Source organism: Physeter macrocephalus, chromosome 6 (genome assembly GCF_002837175.3).
Source record: "Physeter macrocephalus isolate SW-GA chromosome 6, ASM283717v5, whole genome shotgun sequence".
In the NCBI taxonomy this organism is placed as follows: Eukaryota; Metazoa; Chordata; class Mammalia; order Artiodactyla; family Physeteridae; genus Physeter; species Physeter macrocephalus.
In genome coordinates, this window is record NC_041219.1 from 37,276,483 (window position 1) to 37,301,729 (window position 25,247).

The 25,247-nt window shown below is 47.9% G+C and overlaps 2 protein-coding genes across 2 annotated transcripts in view; one reads left to right on the plus strand and one right to left on the minus strand.

Annotated features, from left to right (window-relative positions):
• The window catches only part of LOC102985868 (prostacyclin synthase-like), a 12,325-nt gene extending 4,011 nt beyond the window's left edge, over positions 1-8,314 (minus strand). The window contains 5 exon segments of the mRNA XM_024127501.1: positions 5,984-6,437; positions 6,440-7,241; positions 7,244-7,490; positions 7,751-7,852; positions 8,304-8,314. Of these exon segments, the coding sequence (XP_023983269.1) occupies positions 5,984-6,437; positions 6,440-7,241; positions 7,244-7,490; positions 7,751-7,852; positions 8,304-8,314 (1,616 nt within the window).
• Positions 1-25,247, plus strand: part of CHST11 (carbohydrate sulfotransferase 11) — a 226,043-nt gene that overhangs the window by 95,505 nt on the left and 105,291 nt on the right.

Here is a 25,247-nt window from a genome sequence, read left to right on the forward strand (position 1 = left end):
GTGAACCCGTGTCCCCTGCATCGGCAGGCGGACTCTCAACCACTGCGCCACCAGGGAAGCCCCATAACTGCTATTTTTATGCCATTGTTCCAGTCGTCCCTGACTGTTCAAGGCTTTCAGAGCCTAGTTTCCTTTCCACATTCACTCCCCTATCATATCTCTTTTTCTCCCCAAGTCTGTCCAAGATGAGACTCAATGATCATTTGCTAAAGTACTATTTTTCCCCCAATAAGACATTTGCCTTTTACCTCCAGGGGCCTCTGATGGTGGGATTTGAAAGTTCCTGGCTGCACACGGTGATAAAAGTCAGAACCAGCTACAGCTGTCTCTGAACTGCCATCCTGGAACAGACTCCAGAGACCACCTTGTGCAGCCCCCATATTTTTTAGGACATTAGTAAATTGCTTTCTGTATTGGACTGATATTCGGTATTCTAGGAGTCTGCAGGCAGCGTGGCAGGGGTGGGGAGATATGAACGCGTGAGGATGCCAGGGCCCAGGGGAGGAACCGTGTGGTCCTGACATCACCCACCGGCGGCGGTTAGAAGCCTGGCTAATGAGGGCATTCTGCACTTGGTGATTTCTTGTTCTTGTCAGCGGTCCCTTGAGATTGGGCTGGTCTCCAGATCTTTTCAGAGATAAAGGAGCAGAGCATAGTGTTCTTTCTTCAGCAGCCGTCGCACCTCTCTCAGCCGGGCAAGCTGGAGGGAAACGGAAACGGAGGCTGAGAAGTTGGGATGGAAACACCCAGGCTATGTTTACTTAGTTTCTCTGAGCCATGGGATGGGCCCTGTGGAAACTACGTTCTCCTTTCCTTGTGCATCCTCTCTGTCTTCACTTCCTAGGTCCTGTCAGCATTCCAGATCCTCCGGCCCTGCCCCACTGCAGCCCCTAGAGGTGTCTAGTCTGTGTTACTACAGCGTGGAAAGGACAGGGCTTGGAAGCCATTCGCTGGCTGTGTGCCCGTCCCATGGAGTTAAACATCATGACTCTGGGCCTCGGTGTCACTGCTGTATGGGAATCTAGAATGTCCCACACAGACAGGTCACGAGGCTTCAGGGTTCCTGTAAATTTTTCTTTCTCCGTTGCCTCTCCCAAGGTCTGTCTCAAAATCCATAGACATCATTATTGTCATTTGTGTCGCCTTTCTCTTTTTCCTTCGTTGCATTGAGGGGAGTGGGGGTCTTTCTATAAAGTGAAAGCTGCTCATAATGGAAATCATTTTAGACCCTCACAGAAGTTATTATTGTGACGCAACAGCTGTGCAGAAATGCTGGGAAACCATTCCCCTGTCCCACCAGTGGAGGAGAAACTTGTGACCACACCTTGGGGGCCTGTGCTCACAGGGAGCTTGTAGGAGTGGGTTTGGGAGGGATCTTCCCAACACAAACAGCATTTCTTTCTCTACTTGCAGCAAGGGGATGGCTTTGAACCCATGAGTGTGGCCTTTATAGCTCAGTGCTCAGAGTGTTTGAACTAATAGACCTTTAGAGATTCTAAAAGAACCCTCTGTTTGGGACTCAGTTCTAAGATCCTGAAAATCATCTATCAGGTGGGTCCTTTGAGCTGAGCCAGGTACCAGCAAACACACCTCCCGTCTCTCCTTAGTGTGACCACAGCAGACATCACCAGTGGATCCTAGCACTTTTCTCCACACTGAACTAGAATGGAGCCTTAGGATCCTCACCCCACAGTGTCCAAGACTGAGAAACCCTATGCCTTTGCAGTTATAGAAATTGAGACCCGAGCCTTACATATCCAGCTCAAGGCAGATCTGCTTATTAGGTGGGGTAAAACACACACACGCACACAAATGTTCATACACACATAAAGTTTATATGCATATAAAGTTTATATAAGCAGCTTTCATAATGTATAAACACACATGTATGTGTGTGTGTGTGTGTGTGTGTGTGTGTGTATAATAATATATACATAAAACTTCTCCCCCTAGTTCTTTAAATCTGAGGTTCTCCATCAGGACCGATTCACCAGAGGCACAATTTTCTGACGTCTGTAAAGAATAAAGTACCGTCACTCCGATAAAATATCATAGCCACTTCATTCAGCCACGTTAAAGCTGCAAGAATCTTTAGGAAATTGAGCCTTGTGGGTCAGACGGACCACATTTTGTGGAACAGGCGAAATGCATCTGAGGTTCAGGGTGACTGACAAGTCGGGACATCTTTAGATAGGCAGGGAAGTGCAGTTACAAAATACCTTTGAGCTTCAGTCAGATCTGGCAGAAAATTGAATCCTTTTGTAGAAGGCAGAGAAAGGTTTGTTTTAAATGGTGGGTTTCTCTTTGTGTAGAAAGGTGTTCCTTGGGTGCGTGGGACTTGTGTCACTGCCCTTCTTTCCCTGCCTCCTCTTCCATTTCCTTGTGTCTCTTAAGATCCAGCTTCCTTCTCCGGGAAACTTGCCCTCTCCTGACAGCCCACAGCACCTCTAGTTACATTCCTGCTGAGATACACTGTCTTATGTTCTGTTGTTCTGTCCTCAGTGAGACATTCCCAAGCTCCAGTTGGGCACGAGCTCTCTTGCGGATCTGCCTCCCTTCCTGAGGTATGGAGAGGGGTTCCAGGCCCACCCTGAGCTGTGTGGAAGGTTTAGAGGCTAAGCTGGTCCATGCATTTGTGGCTCCCCAGGGCAGGTCACTATAGGGAAGGACCGGTGTGTCTGTTCCTTTCCACACCAGGATTCACAGGCTTGGGCTGGGCCCTGTCACCAGAGCTGCTATTTAGGGCTGGGGTCTCCTTGCCTTCCAGCCTCATGGATGCTTTGATGCTGACTGCATGCAGGGGCCAGGCTCTCTTCTCTCTTTGCAGTTTACTGATGCTCTTCTGTCTTGGCAGCTCCTGTTGCCATGCAACAGCCAAAGGTACCACGCCAGTGGGCCCCTCCCACTGTGTGCATCAGCCCTGCTGTCTGTCCCCCTTAGCTCTCAGTCCTGCTGCAGGATGGGGATGGAGGGACCTGGAGCAGAAAGCTGGGCCAATTTTAATTGAATTCTGCTTGCTACGCCTTCACTAATGAACTGTACATTAGCAACTTTGAACAGAGCTAAGATGGGGTGAGAGTGGCTAATGGCTGGTTACCTAGTTGCTTCCTGGGACTTTGAATGGCATCTTGATGTTTTACGAATGTGACTCTTTGTTGCTGATGGGACCTCCCCTAGAAATACAGTGACAGCCGCAAACTGTCATGCTTTGTTATGTTACTTACTATGTGTTTGTATTCACTTAAGCGTGAAGGCAATATTAGTTCCATTTTACAGAAACTAAATCTCAGAGAGGTTAAGTAACAGCCAAGATCACACAGCAGAAAAGCAGAACTGGGATTCAATCCCAGGCAGTGTGGTTTTATAGTTTGTGTTCTTAACCAGTATTCTATACTGCCTTTCTACTTATAAAAGTTGAAACCCACCCTAGGGGATCTTAAAAAGCTAATGACCTACTTTTAAAGGCAGTGCTGCCTTACGTATATAGCTACATTTATTAAGTACTTAATAAAGTAAATACTTAAAACTGCTAGGCACTCTTTTTAAGTGTTCTTATAATAGCTCATTAATCCCCACAACAGTCCTGAGAAGTATTACTATTATTCCCATTTTAGAGATGAGAAAATTGAGGCAGGTGGAGATTCAGTAACCAGTCCAAGGTCATAGAGCCAGGATGTGACAGAGCCCAAATTGGAACCCAGTAGTCTGATTCCATATTCTACTAGTTTATAAAACAAAATAAGGCAAACTTCTTGACTTGGTGGGGAAGAAATTCTAGGGATAGAGAGGGATAGAAAACCCTCCGGGAGTTGCCATATTTTTTTTTTGCGGTACGCAGGCCTCTCACTGTTGTGGCCTTTCCCGTTGCGGGGCACAGACTCCGGACGCGCAGGCTCAGCGGCCATGGCTCACGGGCCCAGCCACTCTGCGGCATGTGGGATCCTCCCAGACCGGGGCACGAACCCGTGTCCCCTGCATCGGCAGGCGGACTCTCAACCACTGTGCCACCAGGGAAGCCCGAGACCCCTCATTTTTCAGAATGTTTTATATTCTGAATGAAAAAAAAAAAACAACAACAAAAAAACACATGACAAATACAACCTGTCAAATTTACTTAAAGGAACAATCATTAGGATTTGTGGGCAGTTTACTTAAAAACCAGTCTTCCTTATGTTCTCAATATTCTGTTATGAGCAGTTGCTTTTATAATTTAGAGAAGAGCTCAGAGGATGTCTGATTCCATTTTGTAATCTTCCTAACTTGTTGCCCTGTAGCTGAGCACATCATAGGCACGTGGGAGCACAGTGCCCACGCTGGATTGATTGAAAATTCAGGTGTTATGTGTGGGATTAGAAGATAATGAAGTGGGGAGATTCCAGGCTAGGTATTTAGGGACCGCAGTTTTGGGGTGCCTCCAGGGTACCCAGGCTATACCTTATCCATCTATTCTCCCACTCGTGGATCATTGGGGGATAAATTACAGCATTGTCGGTGATGGTGGTGCAGGTAGTATTGGGGTGGTGCCATTGACCATGCGGTGCTGGGAGCCCCCAACACTTGGCTTTCCCTCTTGAAGGCTGACACTCCACGTAGCCATGTTGATTCTGCTTCATGATCTTAGCTTACAGTTGGCAGAAGAGGACAAGATTGCGAAAGAAACTCTTTGCAGTCAGCGCGCTTGGCCATCCGAGCAGCTCCGCTCCACATTCTGCCAAATCGCTAAATTCAGAAACGGTTAACGGTTTTGACATATCTGGTAGCCTACAAAACCGACATGTCCTGGGTTTGATCTTCCCATCTGTGTCAGAGGAGCGTGAAATGAGCAGCGAGCCAGGCTGTGATGCAGCCCATTGGGGAGGATCTAAATTAAATCGGTGGCTCCCCTGCCGTCCCCCAGCTCGACGGCTTTCCAGTCCCGTGTGCCCCCCACCTCACCCCTTCCTCCCAAAGGGTTAAGTTACACAAGAGCAGGGCCCAGGGGCCTGTTTCTCTCCTTCTCACCCTGTTTGTTCCTCTCCCCATCACTGTCTTTCTTGTTGATCTTATTGTCTAAGAGAAAGTTGACTCATTTGTAACATTTAACCAGCCTCCCTTTCCCACTAGTAGGTGTGTGACCAGCTGGGGACTTTACCATCTGTCATCCTCCACACTTCCAGCAAATTCGCTTTCTACCTTTGCGGCTCTGTGCAACCAACCCAAGCTCCGTGCCTTCTCTGTGTCCCATCTACCTGCCCTCCGCCCCCCCACACACACCAGAAATCAAGCTGGAGGGTGATGGGCGTGAGATGACCTCAAAAAAAACCCCACTCATTTCCTTCCTTCTAGAAAAATGTGCCAGGCATTTAGTGTTAGGGATAGAGAAGTGAGTATACAGGGTTCCTGCCCTCAAGGAGCTCATGCTTTTAGGAGGAAAGGCGACAATATGGGTGTTACTAATTGCTGCAGTTTATTGAGTGCTCAGGATGTACGAGGCGCCGTGCTTTACCCAGATGATCTCATCTGATCCTCACAACAACCTTGTGAGCTTAGGAAGTCTTCTCATTTTATTTTATTTTTTATTTTTATTTTTTTGGCTTTAGGTCGTTTCATAAAAATTGGGGGACAGAATTTCTTTCAACAGACGCACTGCTAGGCCCCAAATGGCCTTTTTATGGCCAGCATCTGCTTTGACTGGTTGGGGTCTGGACCACACCATTGTCAGGGCCTTGGACAGCAGCCCGTGGGGGTTGGGGGCAGGGCAGTGGGGTCTCCTAGTTTTGCCCCGTCTGCCCTAGCTTTAGTGGATATCATAAAGGTGAGAGCAGCAAGAGGGGCTGCGGAAAGAGCCTCATTTTGGAGCTTAACCTTTGCAGCAGATAATCCGCAGAGCTTTTGGTGTCTTTTCTTCACTCCCCTTCTTTCCCCTCCCCCAGACACAGCCTTCTAGGAAAAACAGTAGGGAAGGGATAATGCTTGGCACCCTTGGGTGTTCAAAGCTCTGTACCCAGTTCGAACGCAGGCACAGAACGTTGGGCCACTAGGGGCAAGGCTGGGTGCGTGGAGTCCCGTCTTCCCCGGAGCCCAAGGCCGGATGCGGTAACGGACAGGCACGTCACATTCCGGCTGCATCAGCCCGAAGCCGTACCTGCTGAGGTCAGACTGGGGCATCTCCACGTCCGGGCTGATCAGCTCCAGGTCAAAGTGCGCCAGCACAAGGAACACGAACTGTTTGGTGCTGCTGATGGCGTAACCCCTCCCCAGGCACTGGTTGTGCCCTGCTCCCCACGGCATGCTGTAATTCTTCAGTCGCTTACCATCCTTGTAAGAGTCTTTCTTCCCTGATCCATCAGGGTTCAGGAATTGGTTGTATTTAAATACCTCTGGGTCTGTGTAGATCTCCGGGTCCTTCTGGGGACTCAGGAAGGGGAAGAGGAGGAGGCAGTTGCCACATCGCAGGTGAATTCCCGCCCATCTGCCATGGGCAAGGCCAGGTCCGCCACGACCTCGCGGGTGATGAAGGGTGCAGCGGTGAGCCTGAGGCTCTCACTCAGCACGCTGTTCAGCACAGGCACACTGTCCAGAACCTTCTGTGGGAGGGTGGTCATCTGCGAAATGGGCTGCTCTACTCGCAAGAGAATAGGCTCCAGCTCTCCACGGACAGCAGCCAGGGCCTCGGGGTTCTTGAGGAGGAAGAGCAGGAGCCAGAAGGCAGCAGGACCCATGTTCCCCCGCGTGGCCCAGAGCTGCAGCACCAGAGCCCCTGCCTGCATCTCCTCCAACACGCCCGTCTCCTCCAGGTGCAGCAGGTAACTCTCCAGCCATTTGCTCCGGTGGGCCGGAGTGGCCTGCCTGGCTGGGGACAGCAGCTTCCACAGGCGACCTTTGACCCTGCACACCTGGTCCCTATCCCCCAGTGACAGGGAGCCACGTGCCAGTTTGGGGAGTAGCAGGTCGAGCTGGCGGAAGGCGTGGAAGCCGTCGGCTGAGTGGATGCGGTCCCGGGCCTGGCTCTCCCGGGTGTGGGGCGCTGCCTCGACACCATGCAGAGTCAGGTAGCCGGCTCTGAGCGGGCAGCCGTAGGAGAATTCGAGGAGTCCCGTCTCATGCCAGCCACTGCCTGCTTCCCTGGTGTCACCCAGCAGGGCAGTGTGGAGGTTGGCATACACGGCTTCCGTGCACGCCTGGAGTTCTTCGTGGAGGAGAGTCGGTTTCATCTTGGACTTTTCATCGCTGGGGCTGTAATGCGGAAGCTGCGCGTCGAAAAAATCCTCTCCACGAGGAAGACGGCATAGGCGTGGAAGTCCAGCCTGGTGCGAGGCTCCCACACCACCATGTGATAGGAGTGTGGGTCCAGGAGGACAGTGGCATACCTGCCCCCCACCAGCACAGTAAAGATATCACCGGGCTTCTCCTTCATCCTAGTGAGGAAGCTGGCAGCATCTTTTCCAAACTCCAGAGCATAGCCCAACCGGGGGATACTGCCCAGGTCCGGCGGAGGCTCTCCAGGTCGCCTCCCTGTGAGCCGGCTTCTCCCGAAGGCTCTGTTTAAGGGCTGGCTCAGCACAGGGCCGGAGGAGCCCAGTGTGCACCAGCCCTCTCCCGCTCCGGGTCTGAGCCCACAGACAGGACACAGGAGCGGCGATCTTTGCACAAGAGGCAGGAGGGCAGGATGGTTATGAGCCTGACTTTAGCCCCACACTTCCTGGCTTCAAATCCCAGGCGGGCTTCTTGCTGGCCGGGTGACTTTGCTTCCCTACGCCTGCTTCCTCACCGCGTGTGCCGGTGGGTCAGCAGCCGCGCGGCCAGAAGACCGAAGACCACGGCCCGGGACGTGGCGCGGCCGGCGACCAGGCTGCGGAGCGCTGTCTTCTCACTTTAGAGCTGAGAAGTGGCAGGGATAGTAGGTAAATTGGCCAAGGTCACGTGACTGGTAGGTGGTGGACTCGGTCCTCTGTCTTCAGAGGAGAAAAAAATGCTATTATTATTATTATTATTCATAATAACATTTATTGACTATCTACCACGTGCCATGTTTCAGGTGCCTACATACGTGCTGTCTTTCAGTCTCTCTGAAATACTCCGAGGATGGTTTTATCAGACAGTCATGACCTGCTGAGGACAACACGGTAGGAAGTGGCAGCTTGGGACTGATACCAAAGTTGGTCTGATTCTAGAACTTCCAGGCTCCTAACCCCTGGGCTGTATCACCTCTCATTAGAGCAGTGCAAGTTTCACCATCAAACGAGCCACTTGTTAGAATGAAAGGAAGAGCTTTTAAACTTGGCTCCAGGCCCACAGGCATGAATGGGACCATCTCAGGGTACCTGGGTTCCATGTTCACCCTGGCTGAGATGTACGATTCAGGCATCAAGTTTTTTCCAGCGTGCCAGGCACTGTTGTTGCAGTGAGCAGGGCAGGGGTTCTCTTAGAGCTTGATGTTCAGGAGGGAGGGGACTGTGATGCGGTCCCTTCAGGTCGGGGGTGGGGGGGCCAGTGCTCTAAGGAAGACACACAGGATAATGGGATGAAAGGGATGCTGGAGAAGGCCTCCCTCAGGCGGGGCAACTGAGCTGCAGCCCGAGTGACAATCTGGGTGAAGAGGGTCTTGGCTGAAGCATAGAAAGTTCTGGAAGCAGGAACAGCTTGACCGTAGGAAAGAACAGAAATTCCTGGGTGTCTTCTGAGATCTCTGAGTGGTTCTGTGTGGCTGGAAGGTGACATCAGTGGGTGAGGTGAAATGCAGTCTGCAGACTGTCCTGCCTGAGGCACGGAGTCCCCACGTGGCTCCCTTCTGAGGGAGGCTGTTCCGGGAGCAGCAGGGTTGGAGGCCTTTCCGATAGAGAGTGGAGAAACTCACTTTTGAAGTAAAAGGGTTGGCTTCTCAAAGTCATGCTTGTCACCTCTAAGCCAAAGGGCCGTGATGTGTAATCACAGGGTGGATGGCACACACAAGTTCTGGTCTTTTCTTAAATAATAAAAGTGTGAAAACGGTCATCTCTTAGATTTGTTCCCTACCAAGCACCCCCAAGTGCAGCGTATTAATAAATACAATAATAGTTAATATTTCTTAAGTGCTCCTTCTCTGTGTTCCAGTGGATTGAGAGCTTTTCTTGCATTAGTTCCTTTAGTCCTCATGAGAGCTCTGTGAGCTTAGTACTCTTTTTATTCCCGTTTGAATGATATGGAAGCTGAGGTCTAGAGAGGTGAAATGTAAAGAGCCCAAGGCCACACAGTTGGGAGAACGGGGCCTGGAACCCCTGATGCAACAGCCCGAGGAGTCAGCCAGGGCAGGTACTATCGGCCCCATTTTACACAGGGAGAAGACTGAGGCATGGTCATGAAAAGGGTGTGGAAGAGAGTCGGGCCTGGACTCTGGGTGTTCTGGTTCTGGCAGAAGGTCCACTAGCCGTGGGGAAGGTGGTGGAACCGCACACTCTACTTCGCCCAGACTTATTCAAGGATTCAAAGCCAAGGGCCTCCTTGAAGTTGGGAAAGAGCCCCTGGCAGCCTTCACTGGGGAGCAGGAGCTGGGGGCAGTCCCTGTGGCCACACCCCTTTGGCTGATTCTAAAGCCCACGTAAGGGCTGCATCCTGTCCACCTACCCCCCTGCTCAACCCTTTAGTACACCCCAAGTTCCTCCAAATCACCTGGGATATTTTTAAAAGGGCACATTCCTGGGCTTTGAGAGAGGCCTGTTGAATCAGGATCTTGGTCATGGGACCCTGGAATCTGCATTGACCTCCCCCCAGGCAGTCCTGAGGGGCGTTCAGGTTGGAGAACCGCTAGTCTAGGTCTCAGTACTGAGCCCTCTGGGAAGGGTGGAAATGGCTGTGGATTTACTCTGAGGCTCTAGGCATGATGCTTAAACAAATTTCGTGGTTGCTTTGGCCAGGGGAGAGGCTATTATCATCGGCCCCAGACATTTTGGGGACAGGCTGGAAATAGCTCGCTGGCTGAGTGTTTCTATTTTGCATCAGTATGATTAGGTGTGTCTGGGGGCTGCAGTCTAAGTCTTTTTTTTTTTTTTTTTTTTTTTGGTATCTTTAAAAAAATTGTAAAATATACATATCATGAAAGTGACCATTTTCACCATCTTTAGGTGTACAGTTCAGTGGCATGAAATACATTCACATTTTGGGGCATGCAGCCCAATCCAGAGGGTTCCTTTTGGAACAGTCTAGGACGGAAGGGCTGTGTACACATTAGGTGCTTAATAATTTCTTTCAGATGACAGTGGAGCAGCGGGCGTTATTGGGGTGATGGGATAAATTCTTAAGCATTAAGTAAGCATCCCCGCTTCAGACTTTCTTGTGAGCCACTTAACCTCAGTCTGAGATGCTGGTGGAGGAGATGCTGGTGAGCTATGTTTAACGTTCAATTTCTATTTCTGGGCCAGGCAGGATGATGAGTTCATTGTCTGGTCAATGCCAAGGGCTGGTCGATGCCAAAGGCAACTTCCCCTGCCTCCCCCAGTTCCCCAGCAGAATAGAGGCTATCTCTGTAAAGAATCCAAGTTTCCCTCCTATGTGTGTGTCGCTAAGAGGCAACCCACGGTCACGACTGGGACTAGGGTTTCAAATGCTGACGGCTCAAGACTGATTGAGTTGAGAACCAAACAAATGGGCCTTTTTATATTTAAAAGGAGATTTTTTTTTTTTTTTTTTTTTTTTTTTACACCGTGTGTCAACAAAAGATCTGTAGACCATCTTGTTATAAATTTCACACTGTTGACTTCATACGTATGAGAGCGCTCAAGACCCATTTACATTTTTTGGTGCATTTGGGTTCATTTCTGTGGTTACCACTCTGAGGAGGCCTACAAAAGCTGGCCTGTTCACTGGTGGAGCACGTTGCCAAAGGAATTTGGTGAGCCTCACAGCAGTGGAGGGGAGGGCGTTGGATCAGCACGTAGACTGAGTTACAGAAGGATTGAATTTTGCAGCTGGAAGGGAACTTCTATAGAATAACCCCCCTTATTTAAAAATGAGGAAATTGAGACCCAGAAAAGAGGGTGGGTGCTTACCCAAGGTCACCCTGCTAGTTAGGAACCCAGCCCAACACGGGCCTCCTGGTCCCCAGCCCACTGACTTTCCACTGCATCAGACCTCTCTAGTCCTTGAACTCTGGCTTCCATTGACCAGTTGGCTTGCAATATTAAAAAAAAAAAAAAACAAAAAACCTGAATATAAGTTTTCCTGAAATGAGAAGTCTTTCCAAAATTATTTATAGATTATGTGCCTTCTCCATTTGCCTTTTCCTGTACTAGGGTAGAATCAATCTTTGCTCCTGGGCAGACATTTCAGTTTCTTTCCTAAGATCTTTATCTTCCTGATTACGTTTTGGAACCCCCTGCCTCTGTTCTGATGACAGCCCTGGGTACCGAGGCTCTCTTTCCAGGATGGCAGCACAGCTGGTTTGAAAAGTGGAATATTGAGTCATCAGCTTTCTGGCGTGCCTTATCCTTTCCCAGAATTCTGAAGTCCCATCTGATGTTATTTAGTCACTGTCCTTTCAGTCTGGGAAATGATTCAGATATAAGCTACACAAAGAACTCAACAGAGCCCTCTGTGATAGGGGTTCTTGAGGAGACATGGAAAGCTGGCTCTATTGTTTGGACACCGACCATCGCTTGAGAGCCAGACCCCTCACATTCCCGAGTAAAAACTTCTAGGAAGGTTCTGGGCTCTTGTGATGTACAATCGTCTCAGCTGCAAAATCGGATTAATTGATTGACTAAATATTGTGTTTATGGAGGACTTATTTTGTACTGACCCCACTCAGAGTAGGAGGTACAAAAAGGAATTTAACATGGTCTCTGACATAAGGAAGAAGCCATGAGTTGGTGCCCAGGTATCTGTTAAGGGGCTTAATTACATGCTTCTGTTTTCTTGTTACCCTTAAAGAATCAGAGAAAGTTGCTAGAAGAACAACAAAGGGCACTACTGAGCCTTGAAGCTCAGTGAAGGCTGATCTATTCTCTTTCGCCTCTGTGGTCCCAGGACAGTGTGGATGCTCCAAGAATATTTCTTTCCATGCACAACCCCTCCCCCACCTTTTTAGAACAAACTTCCATAAAGGAGGCACCTTTTGTGCAGAGGGATAAGACTGAACCTGGGCCTGTATTACCTGGGTTTGAGTCTCTGTTCCACCACTGAGCTCTGTGCCCCTGAACAAGTCACGTATGTCCCTGAGCCTCCATTTCCTCACTGATAGAATGGAGACGCCATGATTCATCTTGGGACCATGGGTACATCACTGAACCTCTGTGATGGGGGATTTCTCCTTTTTAAAACAAGAGGCAGTGAGGATGTGTGTGGAAGGCCCACTGGAATAGGCAGACAGCTAAACAGGTATTCATTGTTATTCATCCCGTGTCAGGAATGGGCTATTTTACTCTTTCATCTCCAATGGAGTTTCAAGAGAATGCGTCCATTCCAACACAGGTAACTTCCGATTGCGGTGTGTTGGTGATGAATCGCCTGGGCTGCATCCCTGCCCTCCCAGCCCCGATTCTGCCGCTGTGCTCACAAGACGCAAGGTCGTTTGAGTAACTTTTGAGGCCAAATGTCACTGGAGATAAAAGCTAAATGTTCAAGGAGCCTGCTTAGCAGTCCCAGCTGACCAGAAGCGACGTTTTGGATCACCTACTGCTTCTGAATGGCTTGGGTCACCGCACCCTCAATTATCACCGGCAGTGATCATTGAGAGGCACATGGAATGGTTATTTACAAATGGTTATTTGTGATTGAAGACCACAGATAATGGTCACATAAGGTCAACCCTAAGTAATCAGTCCCTTATATGTCTTCTTTTTTTAAAATTTTATTTATTTATTTATTTTTGGCTGCGTTGGGTCTTCGTTGCTGTGTGCGGGCTTTCTCTAGTTGCATCGAGCAGGGGCTACTCTGTTGCGGTGCGCGGGCTTCTCATTGCAGTGGCTTGGCTTGTTGTGGAGCATGGGTCTAGGGTGCGTGGGCTTCAGTAGTTGTAGCACGCGGGCTCAGTAGTTGTGGCTTGCGGGCCCTAGAGTGCAGCCTCAGTAGTTGTGGCGCATGGGCTTAGCTACTCCGCGGCGTGTGGGATCTTCCCGGACCAGGGCTTGAACCTGTGTCCCCTGCATTGGCAGGCGGATTCTTAACCACTGTGCTACCAGGGAAGCCCAGTCCCTTTTATTTCCGATAGACATTTGAAGAAAAGGCTTGAATTTTGAATAAAACCATTTGCTTTTTGCTGTCTCGGCCCTTCAGTTATTTCATTAAGGGATTGAAGCCAGAAATCATTTATGTCTTTTCCCCCATACATTATAGATTTGGGGAATAAAATATCTTTGGGGATTTCTGTTAACAAGAAGGAAGAGTCTAGGCTTAAGCAAGAGTATAAAAGAAAATTGAAACTAAAAATTGGTTTCTCGATTTGACTAAAGTTTCCAGTACAGTAAAGCCAAAAGCTTTGACTACATGCACGGGCCAGCATAGTAAAGGTCAGGATGTTAAAACAAAAAAGTTTAATTACAAAGAAGTTTAATTACTTAAGTTTAAGTTCGACATTGGGCTGCCTGTTTCCAAATACCCTGAAGCTCAATTATGCTTATCGTGAAAAGCGTGTGTTGATGTTTATTGAGGTCTGAAAGAAGTGAAGGGCCAGAAGTGCTTTCCCTCTGTTTCCCTGGCCCTCCCACTTCTGTCCTGATTTCCCTCTCCATGAAGTCACTTGCCCTTGACCTTGGACATCCAGGAGCTTACTTCTCCCATCAGAACCTCTTAGAAGCAGATGCTTCCTCCATCCTCACTCTTATGGACTTGGGTCCTGCTCCCAGGATGCTGACCTCCTTGACCTTCTGCTGGAGGAATAACCTCAGACTTGGTCAGGTGGAGGATCACCTAGAAATCACCATGATCTATTAATATTTTTGAGATATTAGTATTATATATCAATGTATGTATATAGCTATTCATATATATGTCAAGCATCACTGTGTCAACGGTTTAACAAAGTTTATGTGAGAAAAGCTTGATAATTGAGAAAATTCTACCCCTATTTGTTTGCTTTTGATGTTGTGGTTTTTCAAACGTTTAGAAAGCTGGTTGTTATTTGATTTAGTGGCTTAACATTGGAGACGCTGTCTGGGATTTCTGGCCTCAAAAATTCTATCACCCTGGGCTTCCCTGGTGGTGCAGTGGTTAGGAATCCGCCTGCCAGTGCAGGGGACACGGGTTCGTGCCCCAGTCTGGGAAGATCCCCCGCGGCTAGGCCCGTGAGCCACAACTACTGAGCCTGCGCGTCTGCAGCCTGTGCTCTGCAACGGGAGAGGCCGCGACAGCGAGAGGCCTTCGCACCGCGATGAAGAGTGGCCCCCGCTCACCGCAACTGGAGAAAGCCCTCGCACAGAAACGAAGACCCAATACAGCCAAAAATAAATATAAAATAAATAAATAAATAAATAAATTCTATCATCCTTAGGGCTAACATCTTTAGCCACTTTGCTCTACCCTCTGGCAGTGAAGTCCGGGCAGTTATTTGGAGGAGGGTTGGGTCTTATAATAAGGGGGTCTTTCTTGGTTCTTCTAAAGATCACTACCCCACTCTGCCCTGACACTCACAGGGTGTGGTGGCTTCCAGTGTTATTCAGGCCACTGGTTCAGGGACCTTGGCGTTGTGATGAATGGCTTGGGTACCGGGCTGTCTCAGGGGGCTGCTTATCCCGGAGCTACCTGCCTGCACCTGAGTGAGCCTTCTCTTTGGGGTCACCCTCAGCGGGTACAGGGCATTTTGATGCTGCGGCACTGTGTCATTTGGACTTGAGGATAGTTATCTTGGCTTGGAAAAGAAAGCATTAAATTTGCAGTCAGGGGAGAGAGAGAAGGAGAGAGGGAGGGAGAAAGGCAGGGGGGACACATTCCTTCCAGGGGTTTGGACTTTAAGCTGAGGCATGGGGTTGGGGATATAGGGATGAGGGAAGGCCCACAGGTCTGTGGAGAGAGTCAGGGATTGTCACCACCATCATCATCCTATCCAATCGAAAAAGGCTATGATTGTAAGATGCCCCTCGATTTCAGAGAAGTTAAAAAACATGAAAATGACATGAGTCATGGTTGGCAATGTTGGTGCTTTCATCTCACGTAATCCTCTTAATCTTAAAAGGCAAGTTCTCTCGTTCCCATACTTATCGGTGAGAAAACTGGGACACAGAACTTGCAGAAGATCACCCAGCTGGCTAGTGTAGGAGCCGAGATTGAAGCAGGTATTCTACCACCCTTAGGGCTAACATCTTTAGCCACTTTGCTCTACCCCCTGGCAATGAAGTCCATGGTGTTTGAACACTTTGATGTCAACATTTTGACCCAGCTGTGTCAGACAGATATATTAACTCCATTCCATTACTTTTAGTAAGTGACTTAAATCTCATTGACGTGTTTTCCCATTATTATTCTTAATAAGGGCTGGACCCAGGGTTGTGAATGCTGCCTTCCGTGTGTTTCATGTCTGCTCTGCTCCTCCCCCTCTCCTACATCAGACAGATCTCTGTTGATAACATTCAGATAATAAACACTTACCTGCTATATTAGTCTAGAGAATCTGTTAGTTATCGGCTGCGTGACTCTTTGCAGATAACCTCTCTGCACTTGCTTCCTCATCTGTAAAATGGGAATGATAACACTTAGGTTTCAGGATGGCAGTGAGGAAGGGAAGGTTAAATAATGTTTACTAAAGTACCTGGCATTCGGCATGGTGTGTAATAGGAACTCCAAATATGTTCAGCTTGTTCCTGTCCCCCTTCTCCCTGGGTCACCGGATAGTAGGTGGCCACAAGCCCTGAACCAGAACCCTTTCTAACACACCTGGCCAGGTCTCATATATATAGACAAGCAAGTGGCTCTCACATCCCCTTGTAGCTGGAATCATTTGCAAACACCTCGTTATTGTTTTACAGCTTTTTAATTTGCCTGCACAAATAAAGCCTGCCTGGCTGACTTTGAAGGAATTTTAATATCTAAACGCAGCCTTGATATGTGTGCTGCACCCCAAGAAGGCATATGCCTTCCTGCGTATCATGCCAGCAAGGATCTTGTGCGTGACTTCCTCACCTTTGGGAGAAAGATGGGACTCTGTCTCTCCATATAGTCAGAAAGCTTTTTTTTTTTTTGGTTTGAAAAAAAAAAAAAAATGGGAAACATTTTCCTGGGGAAAATCGCTGCGGTAGCTCAGGTCCTTTCTTGCCCCTCCTTGGGTTCATTCCCATCCCACTGCATGTCTTCAGAGGGACTGTGGAGTGAGGTTCAGCCTTGCATCTTGGATTCCCTAAGAGGGAGGGAGGGAGATGGGAAGCGTGGGCGTGTGTAATAGGATACAGCTGCAGTGGTCTTTTCCCTCTGACCATATTTCAAGAAGAATAACATTTGAAGCACAGCCTAGCTTCCCCCAAAGACCACATGTGCCTTTTCTGCCCCCATCCCGAGCCTCCCCTTCACTCATTTTTGGATCTTCTCCTGCACCTGCCTCATCCCTCCACTACTTGGCGGTGGCAACATAAATTACACTTCAGCAATTTATGGCCCTGAGACATGCAAAAATTAAGTGCTCTCATTTTTCAAAGATCTATCGGGGAAGACTTTCCACATCAGTGGCTGCAGATAATTTTGGTGTCCTCTTTGGGAAAATTCCAGCTTTTTGTTAAGAATGTCTCTGGCTTTCCAGTAGCACTTTTAACGCTGAGAGCTGATCTGGATCTAGCATTATATTGAAGCCATCATTTTTAAGTGGGAAAAATGATACACAGCATGGAAGGAAGGCACGAGGCACTCTGACAATTGTTTTCATTTTTATATGTGTGTACATTTACCTAGCCAAGATCCTGATCCTCATACTATTATGAATCCTGCTGCTTTCACTTCAACCTCTTTTCCATATCTTCACATTATTGCTTTTAATAACAGTATCATTTTTTGAGTAGTGAATATACTGTGATTTGTTAATGATGTACCTAAGTGAACTATGATTTATGAAATTATTCCTCTGATCTTGGACATCTTAGAGTGTTTACGGTTTTTTCCCATTAGAAGGGAAATAGTACAGTAAACATCTTTGTGCATAAACCTGTTAGCTTCTGTTGAATTGTTCCCTTGGTGTAATTTCCCAAGAGGGAAATTGCTGGAGTTGAAGGCAGTAAACATCTTCACACAGTTCCAGTGATGTAGCACATATGGGGATATTTTTAAAATCAGTGTTCTCTCTGCTAGCGTCTTGTGCCAGAAACATGTCAGAAGAAAATAATACAAGTGAACAATTAAAAAGATAATTTCCATCTTTAACTCATCTAGACATATGGAAATGAAAATGTGGGTTTGCGTAGATGGGTGGCTGGCTGCCTTGGAAGGCTCTAGCTCTTTATTACTGTGACTGTGTCTTTCATTGTGGGAGACAATCTCTAGCTGTCTTGTGCTTCTGGAGAAAAGGTATGCACGCTGTCTGTTCAACACCCCCGCTTCAGCATCCTGAACCTGCCTTATGCTCATTTGGAGCAGAATGGTTAGACCTCCATCATACGTCACCAACTGTGACGAGAGTTCCTCTCCCATTCGTGAAGTAGCCTAGTGTCCACAGATTAATATGTGTATATCATGTGTACAACAGTGAGATTTTGGGTTGCCATAGACGAGGATTTTGAGGTGCTCTTTTGGGAGATAGATAAAGAAGGTACCGGACGTCAGGAATGGTTAGCTAATTATAGCTTATTGGGGACTTATCTCAGACCAGGTCCTGTTCCAAACACTTGACATGGATGAATTTATTTAGTCCTCAAAACATCCCTACTAAGTAGGCATATCATTATCCCCATTTCACAGATGGGGTAACTGAGGCCAAGAGATTATCTTGTCAGGGTCACACAGGACATGAACCCCCATGTATTTGTTTCCTAGAGCTGCCATAACAAAAGTACCACAGTGTGAGTCTGTCTGTGTCCTCCCTTCTTATAAGGACCAGTCATTGGATTTAGGACCCACTCTAATCCAGGACAACCTCTCTTAATTTAATAACATCTGCAAAGACCCTATTTCTAGATAAGATTCCATTCTGAGGTTCTGAGGGGACATGAATTGAGGGGGACAGTATTCAGTCTACGACACTATGGACAGGGTGGAGAAAAGGGGAAGAAAGCAGGAGCCCAGGCAGGAGCAAGTTTTGACCAGATGGCCCTGAGAGAGACACAGGATGGGCGACAGTCCCCTTGGGCCTTTGAAGAGGCTGTGTGGCCGGGAGCGAGTGGAGGAACCCTGTGTAAGAGATGGGGGTGCCCGGCACAGCCCGGCTGTATCAGCGTGAAATGATCCTGCCCGGAGCCAGCTAGCTTTGTGGGGATGGCTTTAAGGAGTAGCTTTGGGGTTAATGCCCTGCCATGCTTGAGTAGCTTAAGGAAAGGTTACCTAGAATATTTCCCTTCTCAAGCAGCCGAGTTATTCATTACACCGTGTCTCTGAAGCTGTGGGGGAAGCCCAGAGGCAGACATAAATGTCTCCAGTCGTAAAATCAGACTTGGAGCACCAGCCACAGGGAAGAAAGTATTTTGGCATATTATCTGCATCACTGCAAAATAAATTTATAAGCATTCCAAGAAAACTGCAGGGGAGAGTGTAGAAATTCTCCAGCAGGCAAGGAAAGGTAAATGAAAATTAACTGTACCATGCCCATTAATTATTCCTTCCAGGTGTGTAGAATGTAATTAATATGTGGACTGCCATGCTGTCTCTCTCGTTTTATTTAGGTGACCGTAAAAGGTAATTTATAAGGGCTTTCCTAGGTTAACTGCCAGTTTAATTCCTTGGACTGTGTTTTTCCACAGGCTCTTAGGTTTCTCAACAGTAAAATTCATCCACCGCTGTAGGGGCTTTCAGGAATTTGTGATGAGGTTTGGGTTGGGGGCTGCTTCTCCTTCACCTGAGATGCTCAGTGTCTCCACCCTGAGACCAGCCCGAAGGTGCCAATTCCTGTTAATCCTCTGTGAATGTGAGCGTTTTCATGTCACTGAGTGTAACAGTTGTGTACAAAAGAAGCTTGTAAAGAACTTTAAGTTATAAATCTAGCAAGCTAGCCTTTAAGTTAAGAATCTTACTCTGCGACTCATAAATCTAGTAAATTTTAAGTTACATTTACGGTAGCCTTTGATTAATCATTGACCCCTGAACAAACTTCACCTTCTTTTAACGTTTTAAATTGCACTTAAAATCTCATATACTTAATGTCCTTTTTGAGTACTTCAGATGTCTGATTAACAAACAAATACTTAAATAATATAAATCTAATACCTCAATGACAAACATTAAGTTTCTTAAATGCTCTAATATTATATGTAAACATAGAAGACTTCAACTTAAAATCTCAAGTCAAATAAATTGTTCAATTAAATCCTTCATATTGGTAAGGCAGGGTAACTCCTGCTACTTGAGTAGGTCAGAATCTTAAAAATATTAATCTTATGGGTTTTCTTCTTAAACATTTCTGTACTTATTTAAAATAATAGCCATATTGAGATATAATTTACATGTGAAATTCACTTACTCTAAGTGTAGAAGTCAATGAATTTTAGTATGTTTGCAGAGCTCTACAACTATCACCACAATCTAATTTTAGAACGTTTCCATCACCCTAAAAAGAACTTTTGCATCTATTTACTGTTCCTTGCCTCCCTACCCCCAGCCTTAGACAACTGCTAGCCTACTTTCTGCGTCTTTATATTTGCCTGTTTTGGACTTTTGGGGTACTTAATTTGAAATCATGCTGGGTTTTTAAGGAAGCAATTTTGATGTCTCAAACAATTTTGGGGTCACCTCCAGCAATTTTGGGGGTTACTGCCTCCGTGGCTGGAAGCGTCTTTGTGAGCCAACCCCTGGCTGGGGAGCTGAGCTCTGCCTCCGAGTGGGGGGCTCTTGTAACGCATGACCCAGACTCAAGTCACTTACTGCCTAATTCAAATGTCTCCCCACGGAAGACCAGACCCCACCTGGTGGCTTCATTCCATTCTGATTCCCTGCCCGCCCACTGGGCTCACTGCTCTAAGACCCAGTGAAAGTGACAGCTGACTGCAGACCGTGGTGTCTCGCTCCAAGGCCGTGGTTCTGAGGTCACGCCCGGTGAGCCACGCTCCTGTGACCACCTAGCATCCTCACAGAGCCCACTCATAGGCCACCAGTCAAGGCCCTCACCCAGCAGCCTCTTGGCCCATCTCGGGTTCACTCTCCATGTCCCGGTGAGACAGCTTAGAAAGCAAAACCCCAGCAGGGACTCAACCAGATATTTGTACCTCCACGTTCATAGCAGCATTATTCACAGCAGCCAGAAGGCAGAGGCAACCCAGGTGTTCATCAGTGGACGAATGGATAAACAAAAGTGGATATACATACAGTGGAATTTCATTCAGCCCTAGAGGGAGATTCTGACGTGCTACACCGTGGATGAACCTTGAAGAAGTTCTGCTGAGTGACATAAGCCAGACACATAAAGGACAAATACTGTTTGGTTCCACTTATATGAAGTCCCTAGAGGAGTGAAACTCATAAAGACAGAAGGTACGATAGAATGGTGGTTGCTAGAGGAGAGGTGAGGAGCGGGCAGGTGGGTCACGTGGGGCCTCCTGGGCCATAGAAAGGACTCTGGATTTTGTTCTAAGATGGTGGGAAGACTTCGGAGCAGAGAGGATGTTGTGAACTGTTTTATATTTTGAGAAGGTTATTCTGGCTGCTGATAGGGAGTAGGGTAGGGAGGCCAAGATGGCAGCAGGGAGACCAGTTAAGAGGACTTCGTCCTAGCCCCAGGGGCGGTGATGATGGCTTGGACCAGGTGTTAGGGCCCAAGATGAGCTGATGGGGGGAGGGGGTGATGGCAGGTAAGGCACAGGAATGAAGAATGACTCCTGGCTGTTGAGTCTGCCCAGCTAGGTGCATAGTGGTGGTGTTTACCACAATGGGAACATCGGGGAGAGGGACGTCTTAGGGGTGGAAGTCATGAGTTCTCCTTATCAGCGTTTACTGTGTTCAGCAGCCCCAAGTTGAACCTAAACGAGCACTCTTATCCCTGACCTGATTCTTTCAAGATGTCTAAGTTGGGGAGTTTTAAACCATGTCTCACGATCCATCGGTAGGTTGTAAAATCACTTTAATGAGTTGTACTAACATTAAAGAAAAAGAGAAGAGAATAGAAAATATCAGAGCATCACATGTAAACTCGGTTCAAAAGGAGAAGGGGACGAGGAACAGGAATCAGGAGACCCTTGTTCTAGCCGTACCTCTGCCTCTAACGAGCCATGGGGCCTGGAGTGAGTCCCTTATGCCCCTGTGTCCATTGCCTCACCTGTGAAATGGGGCTGGGGTGAGGAGGCCTCCGCTGGATTCACCCCATCCTCCCCCCTTTTCTCTCCTTCAACTCTTGCATGCTCTCTCAGTAGGCGGACCACAAACCGTACTGGCCAGAAAGGTCATTATTGCGCTTTGCTTCCGGCCATGTCTGTTGTTCAGTCAGAACCAATTCTGAGGGTGCTTCTCCCCAGCTGTACATACCCAGGCCCTTCACTGGTGTGGGAGTCACTGGACCAGCTGGTCTCTAAAGACCCTGCTTGTCCTAGATGTGCCCCTGTCTGCGCTAACCTATCTGGTCGCCAGCTGGCTGCACTTGGGCAGGGACCTTGTGCTTTTTGGAAGTCGGCACAACCCTCTGCTCTGGGCACGTTTTCACAGAAGGGCCAGGATCATCTAAAAGAGGGGGTGGGGCTTCCCTGGTGGCGCAGTGGTTGAGAGTCCGCCTGCCGATGCAGGGGACACGGGTTCGTGCCCTGGTCCGGGAAGATCCCACATTCCGCGGAGCGGCTGGGCCCGTGAGCCATGGCCACTGAGCCTGCGCGTCTGGAGCCTGTGCTCCGCAGTGGGAGAGGCCACAACGGTGAAAGGCCCGCGTACCGCAAAAAAAAAAAAAAAAAGTTAAAAGGGAGTGGTTTGATTGCCATGGATTTTGGTGAGTGTATGTGATAGCCGAGTTCTTCTCCCGGGAGGTAAGTGTTGTAATGTATACAGTATATTCTTCAAAGCCGAGTGTCAGAGTCCCTTGGTGGAAGGTTTCTATGTAGTAAATCTCCTGGCTTTTAGATGAAGCTGTGCTCTTTCTCTTCTTGTGTTGTATCAAACGCATTCACCTAATTCTTAGATTTATACTCCTGACCTTCATCTCCGGAAAGTTTAATTCATTTTAGTTCTACAGCCACAGGTTAGACATCAGGAGCTTTGAGGCGCTTACAGTAAGTAGGAGGGGAGATTGACATGGGAATTAGCTATCGTAAGGGTTCAGATTAGTCCCAAGTCAAAACCCCAGATCCCTCATTATTCTAGCTGCTTGTAGGGTCTCCAATAAGGAGAAGCAGATCTGAAGATGTTTTTGAACGGCTCTGGGATGTCCCTGTTGGAGGAACTGTGAGAAGAGTTGGAAAATTGAAGTTTATTAATTAGGTATTAATGGCAGCTTAGGCTGAACCCGGCTGCCACCTCAGTGTTTGGGGCTCCTGAAAAGTCTTTCCTGTGAACGCAAGTGTGCTGAGTGTCTATAAAACACCTGAAGGTCCTGGTTAGCTGGAGAACACTGGGTCAGTATTCAGGACTGCCTTTTTGCCTGGCCCCTTCCAGTCCGGAACGCCTGTGAGCTGTAACGTGTCTCATTTCAGAGAAGCAGGGGAAGCGTGCTGGGTTTGGATCCCAGCTGAGCCACTCACTAGCTGGGTCATCCGGTAAATTCTTCAATCTCTCTGAGCCTCAGTTTCCTGGTCTTCAAAATGGACGTGATTCCACCTACCTCCAGGGTGGTCGTGAGGAGTAAAGGAGAGACAGTAAGGCAGGCTAACGTTTATGGAGTGAGTGCTTGTCAAACTCGTTTCAGGCACACGACAGATCCACGAGAACACATCATTCATTTTGCTTTATGTTTTTGTTTGTTTGTTTTAACCCCTTTGACTAAGAAGGCCAATGAAAGAATGTTGAGGAAGTTTGCTAGGAAAGAACATGCCAACTTCTTTTCTTTGTTCTTCTGTTATTAGTGAGTAGTTTGGCCTGATACCTTTTAGCTGAAAAAAATATCTTTGGTGAAACCCTCAGGTCACTTGACCTGTTGGTTTATTTTCATTCATTTGACACAAATGTGTGAGTATCTACTATGCACTAAGCACTCCCTGACAGGGGAATAGAGAGGGGCAAATGAGGTAGCGTGGGGCTTGGCTGCCAGGGACCCGAGTCGGAGGGGACCAGCTAGCCTAGGGGAGGGCAGCCCTGGCCCTGCTCTCCCAGCCCTGCTGTGGGACCCTTGGTCATTCTGTGCCCTCCCGGGGCCCAGTTTTTTCCTCTGAAAATGAGCAGGGGTGGTCAGATGGGGCTAAGAACCCCTCAGTCTCTAAACATGAGTTTTGATTCTTTTTTTTTAAATTTTTATTGGAGTATAGTTGGTTTACAATGTTGTGTTAGTTTCAGGTGTACAACAAAGTGAATCAGTTATACATATATCCACTCTTTTTTAGATTCTTTCCCCATATAGGCCATTACAGACTATTGAGTAGAGTTCCCTGTGCTGTACAGTAGGTTCTTATTAGTTTTTTATTTTATACATAGTAGGGTGTATATGTCAATCCCAATCTTCCAATTTATCTCTCCCTCCCCTTTACCCCCGGTAACCATAAGTTTGTTTTCTACATCTGTGTCTCTATTTCTGTTTTGTAGATAAGTTCACTTGTATCCTTTTTTTAGATTCCACATATAGGCAATATTGTATGATATTCGTCTTTCTGTGTCTGACTTACTTCACTCAGCGTGACAATCCCTCGGTCCATCCATGTTGCTGCAAATGGCATTACTTCATTCTTTTTTATGGCTGAGTAATATTCCATTGTTTATTATGTACCACATCTTCTTTATCCACTCCTCTGTCAGTGGACATTTAGGTTGCTTCCCTGTCCTGGCTATTGTAAATAGTGCTGCAATGAACATTGGGGTGCATGTATCTTTTCGAATTGTGGTTTTCTCTGGATATAGGCCCAGGAGTGGGATTGCTGGAGAGTTTTGATTCTTAAATCTTTGCAGACAATGAATGCTGAGGCCTGGGCCCATGGGTGCAAAGTGCCTCGGAGTCCTTGAGATAAAACTACATCACACAGACATGCAGATTCCTCCTGAGCACTTAAAAAAATTTTAGCAGACAGTACCATAGTGTTTATAGGGTCTTGCTTACCTCTCTTTACCTCTCGGAGAACTGCTTCGGCTGGAGCCAGTTCTGAGCCAGAGTGTGATGTAGAATAGCCCTTGGAGCTTCATTGCTCTCCCACCCCTCCCCGCCCTTCCCTTTATTTTGCTCTCTCCTCCTCTGTTCTCCAGTTCTGAGTATTCCTTCCAGAGATCCAGCCGCAAACCACATTCAAGTTCTAGTGTGAGCGAGTGCCTCAAAGGGGGTTTCTTCCTTTGCATTTTTTTTTTTTTTGTGGTTCGCGGGCCTCCCTCTGCTGTGGCCTCTCCCGTTGCAGAGCACAGGCTCCGGACGCGCAGGCTCCGTGGCCATGGCTCACGGGCCCAGCCGCTCCGCGACATGTGGGATCCTCCCGGACCGGGGCACGAACCCGTGTCCCCTGCATCGGCAGGCGGACTCTCAACCACTGCGCCACCAGGGAAGCCCCCTTCCTTTGCATTTTAAAAGGAGAGTGGTGGTCCCAAGGGTGATGCTGAACTGCAAAGGATGTGAGTTAATCCCTGAAGGCGAGGTTCACATGTGCATCTGGTACAATGCTGGCTTCTTCCGGCTCTGGGATTTCCTAACCTGATTCCCTCCCAGTGGAATTTCAGGCCAGAGCCCTTGGGAGACTGGAATGAGAGGGTTTTGTTCTGAGAGCTTGCCCCTGAGGCCCATGCTGGAGACGCCCCAGCTCTGCTTCCATATAGGGCTTTTTGGGGGGAGGGGGTCCCCATTTATAATAATGATTATTTTTACTATTACTATTATTTGTAGAAGGTATTTTCCACTTGAAAAACCTCTTCATCCCAACCTTTGGTAGTGGGTTGTAAACTGGGAAGAAATGGATGGAACACCTGTTTCACAGCCAAGTACTGCTTTTCCTTTCACAGCCTCTCCTGGCCACATACTCTTCTCTCCCTCCTTCCCTCAATCCTGCTTAACCGCCACTCGGGTCCTCTGCTCCCCCACCCTTGCCCAGGTCTTCTTAGGGCTTTTTTTTTTTTTCTTTTTCTTTCTTTTTTTT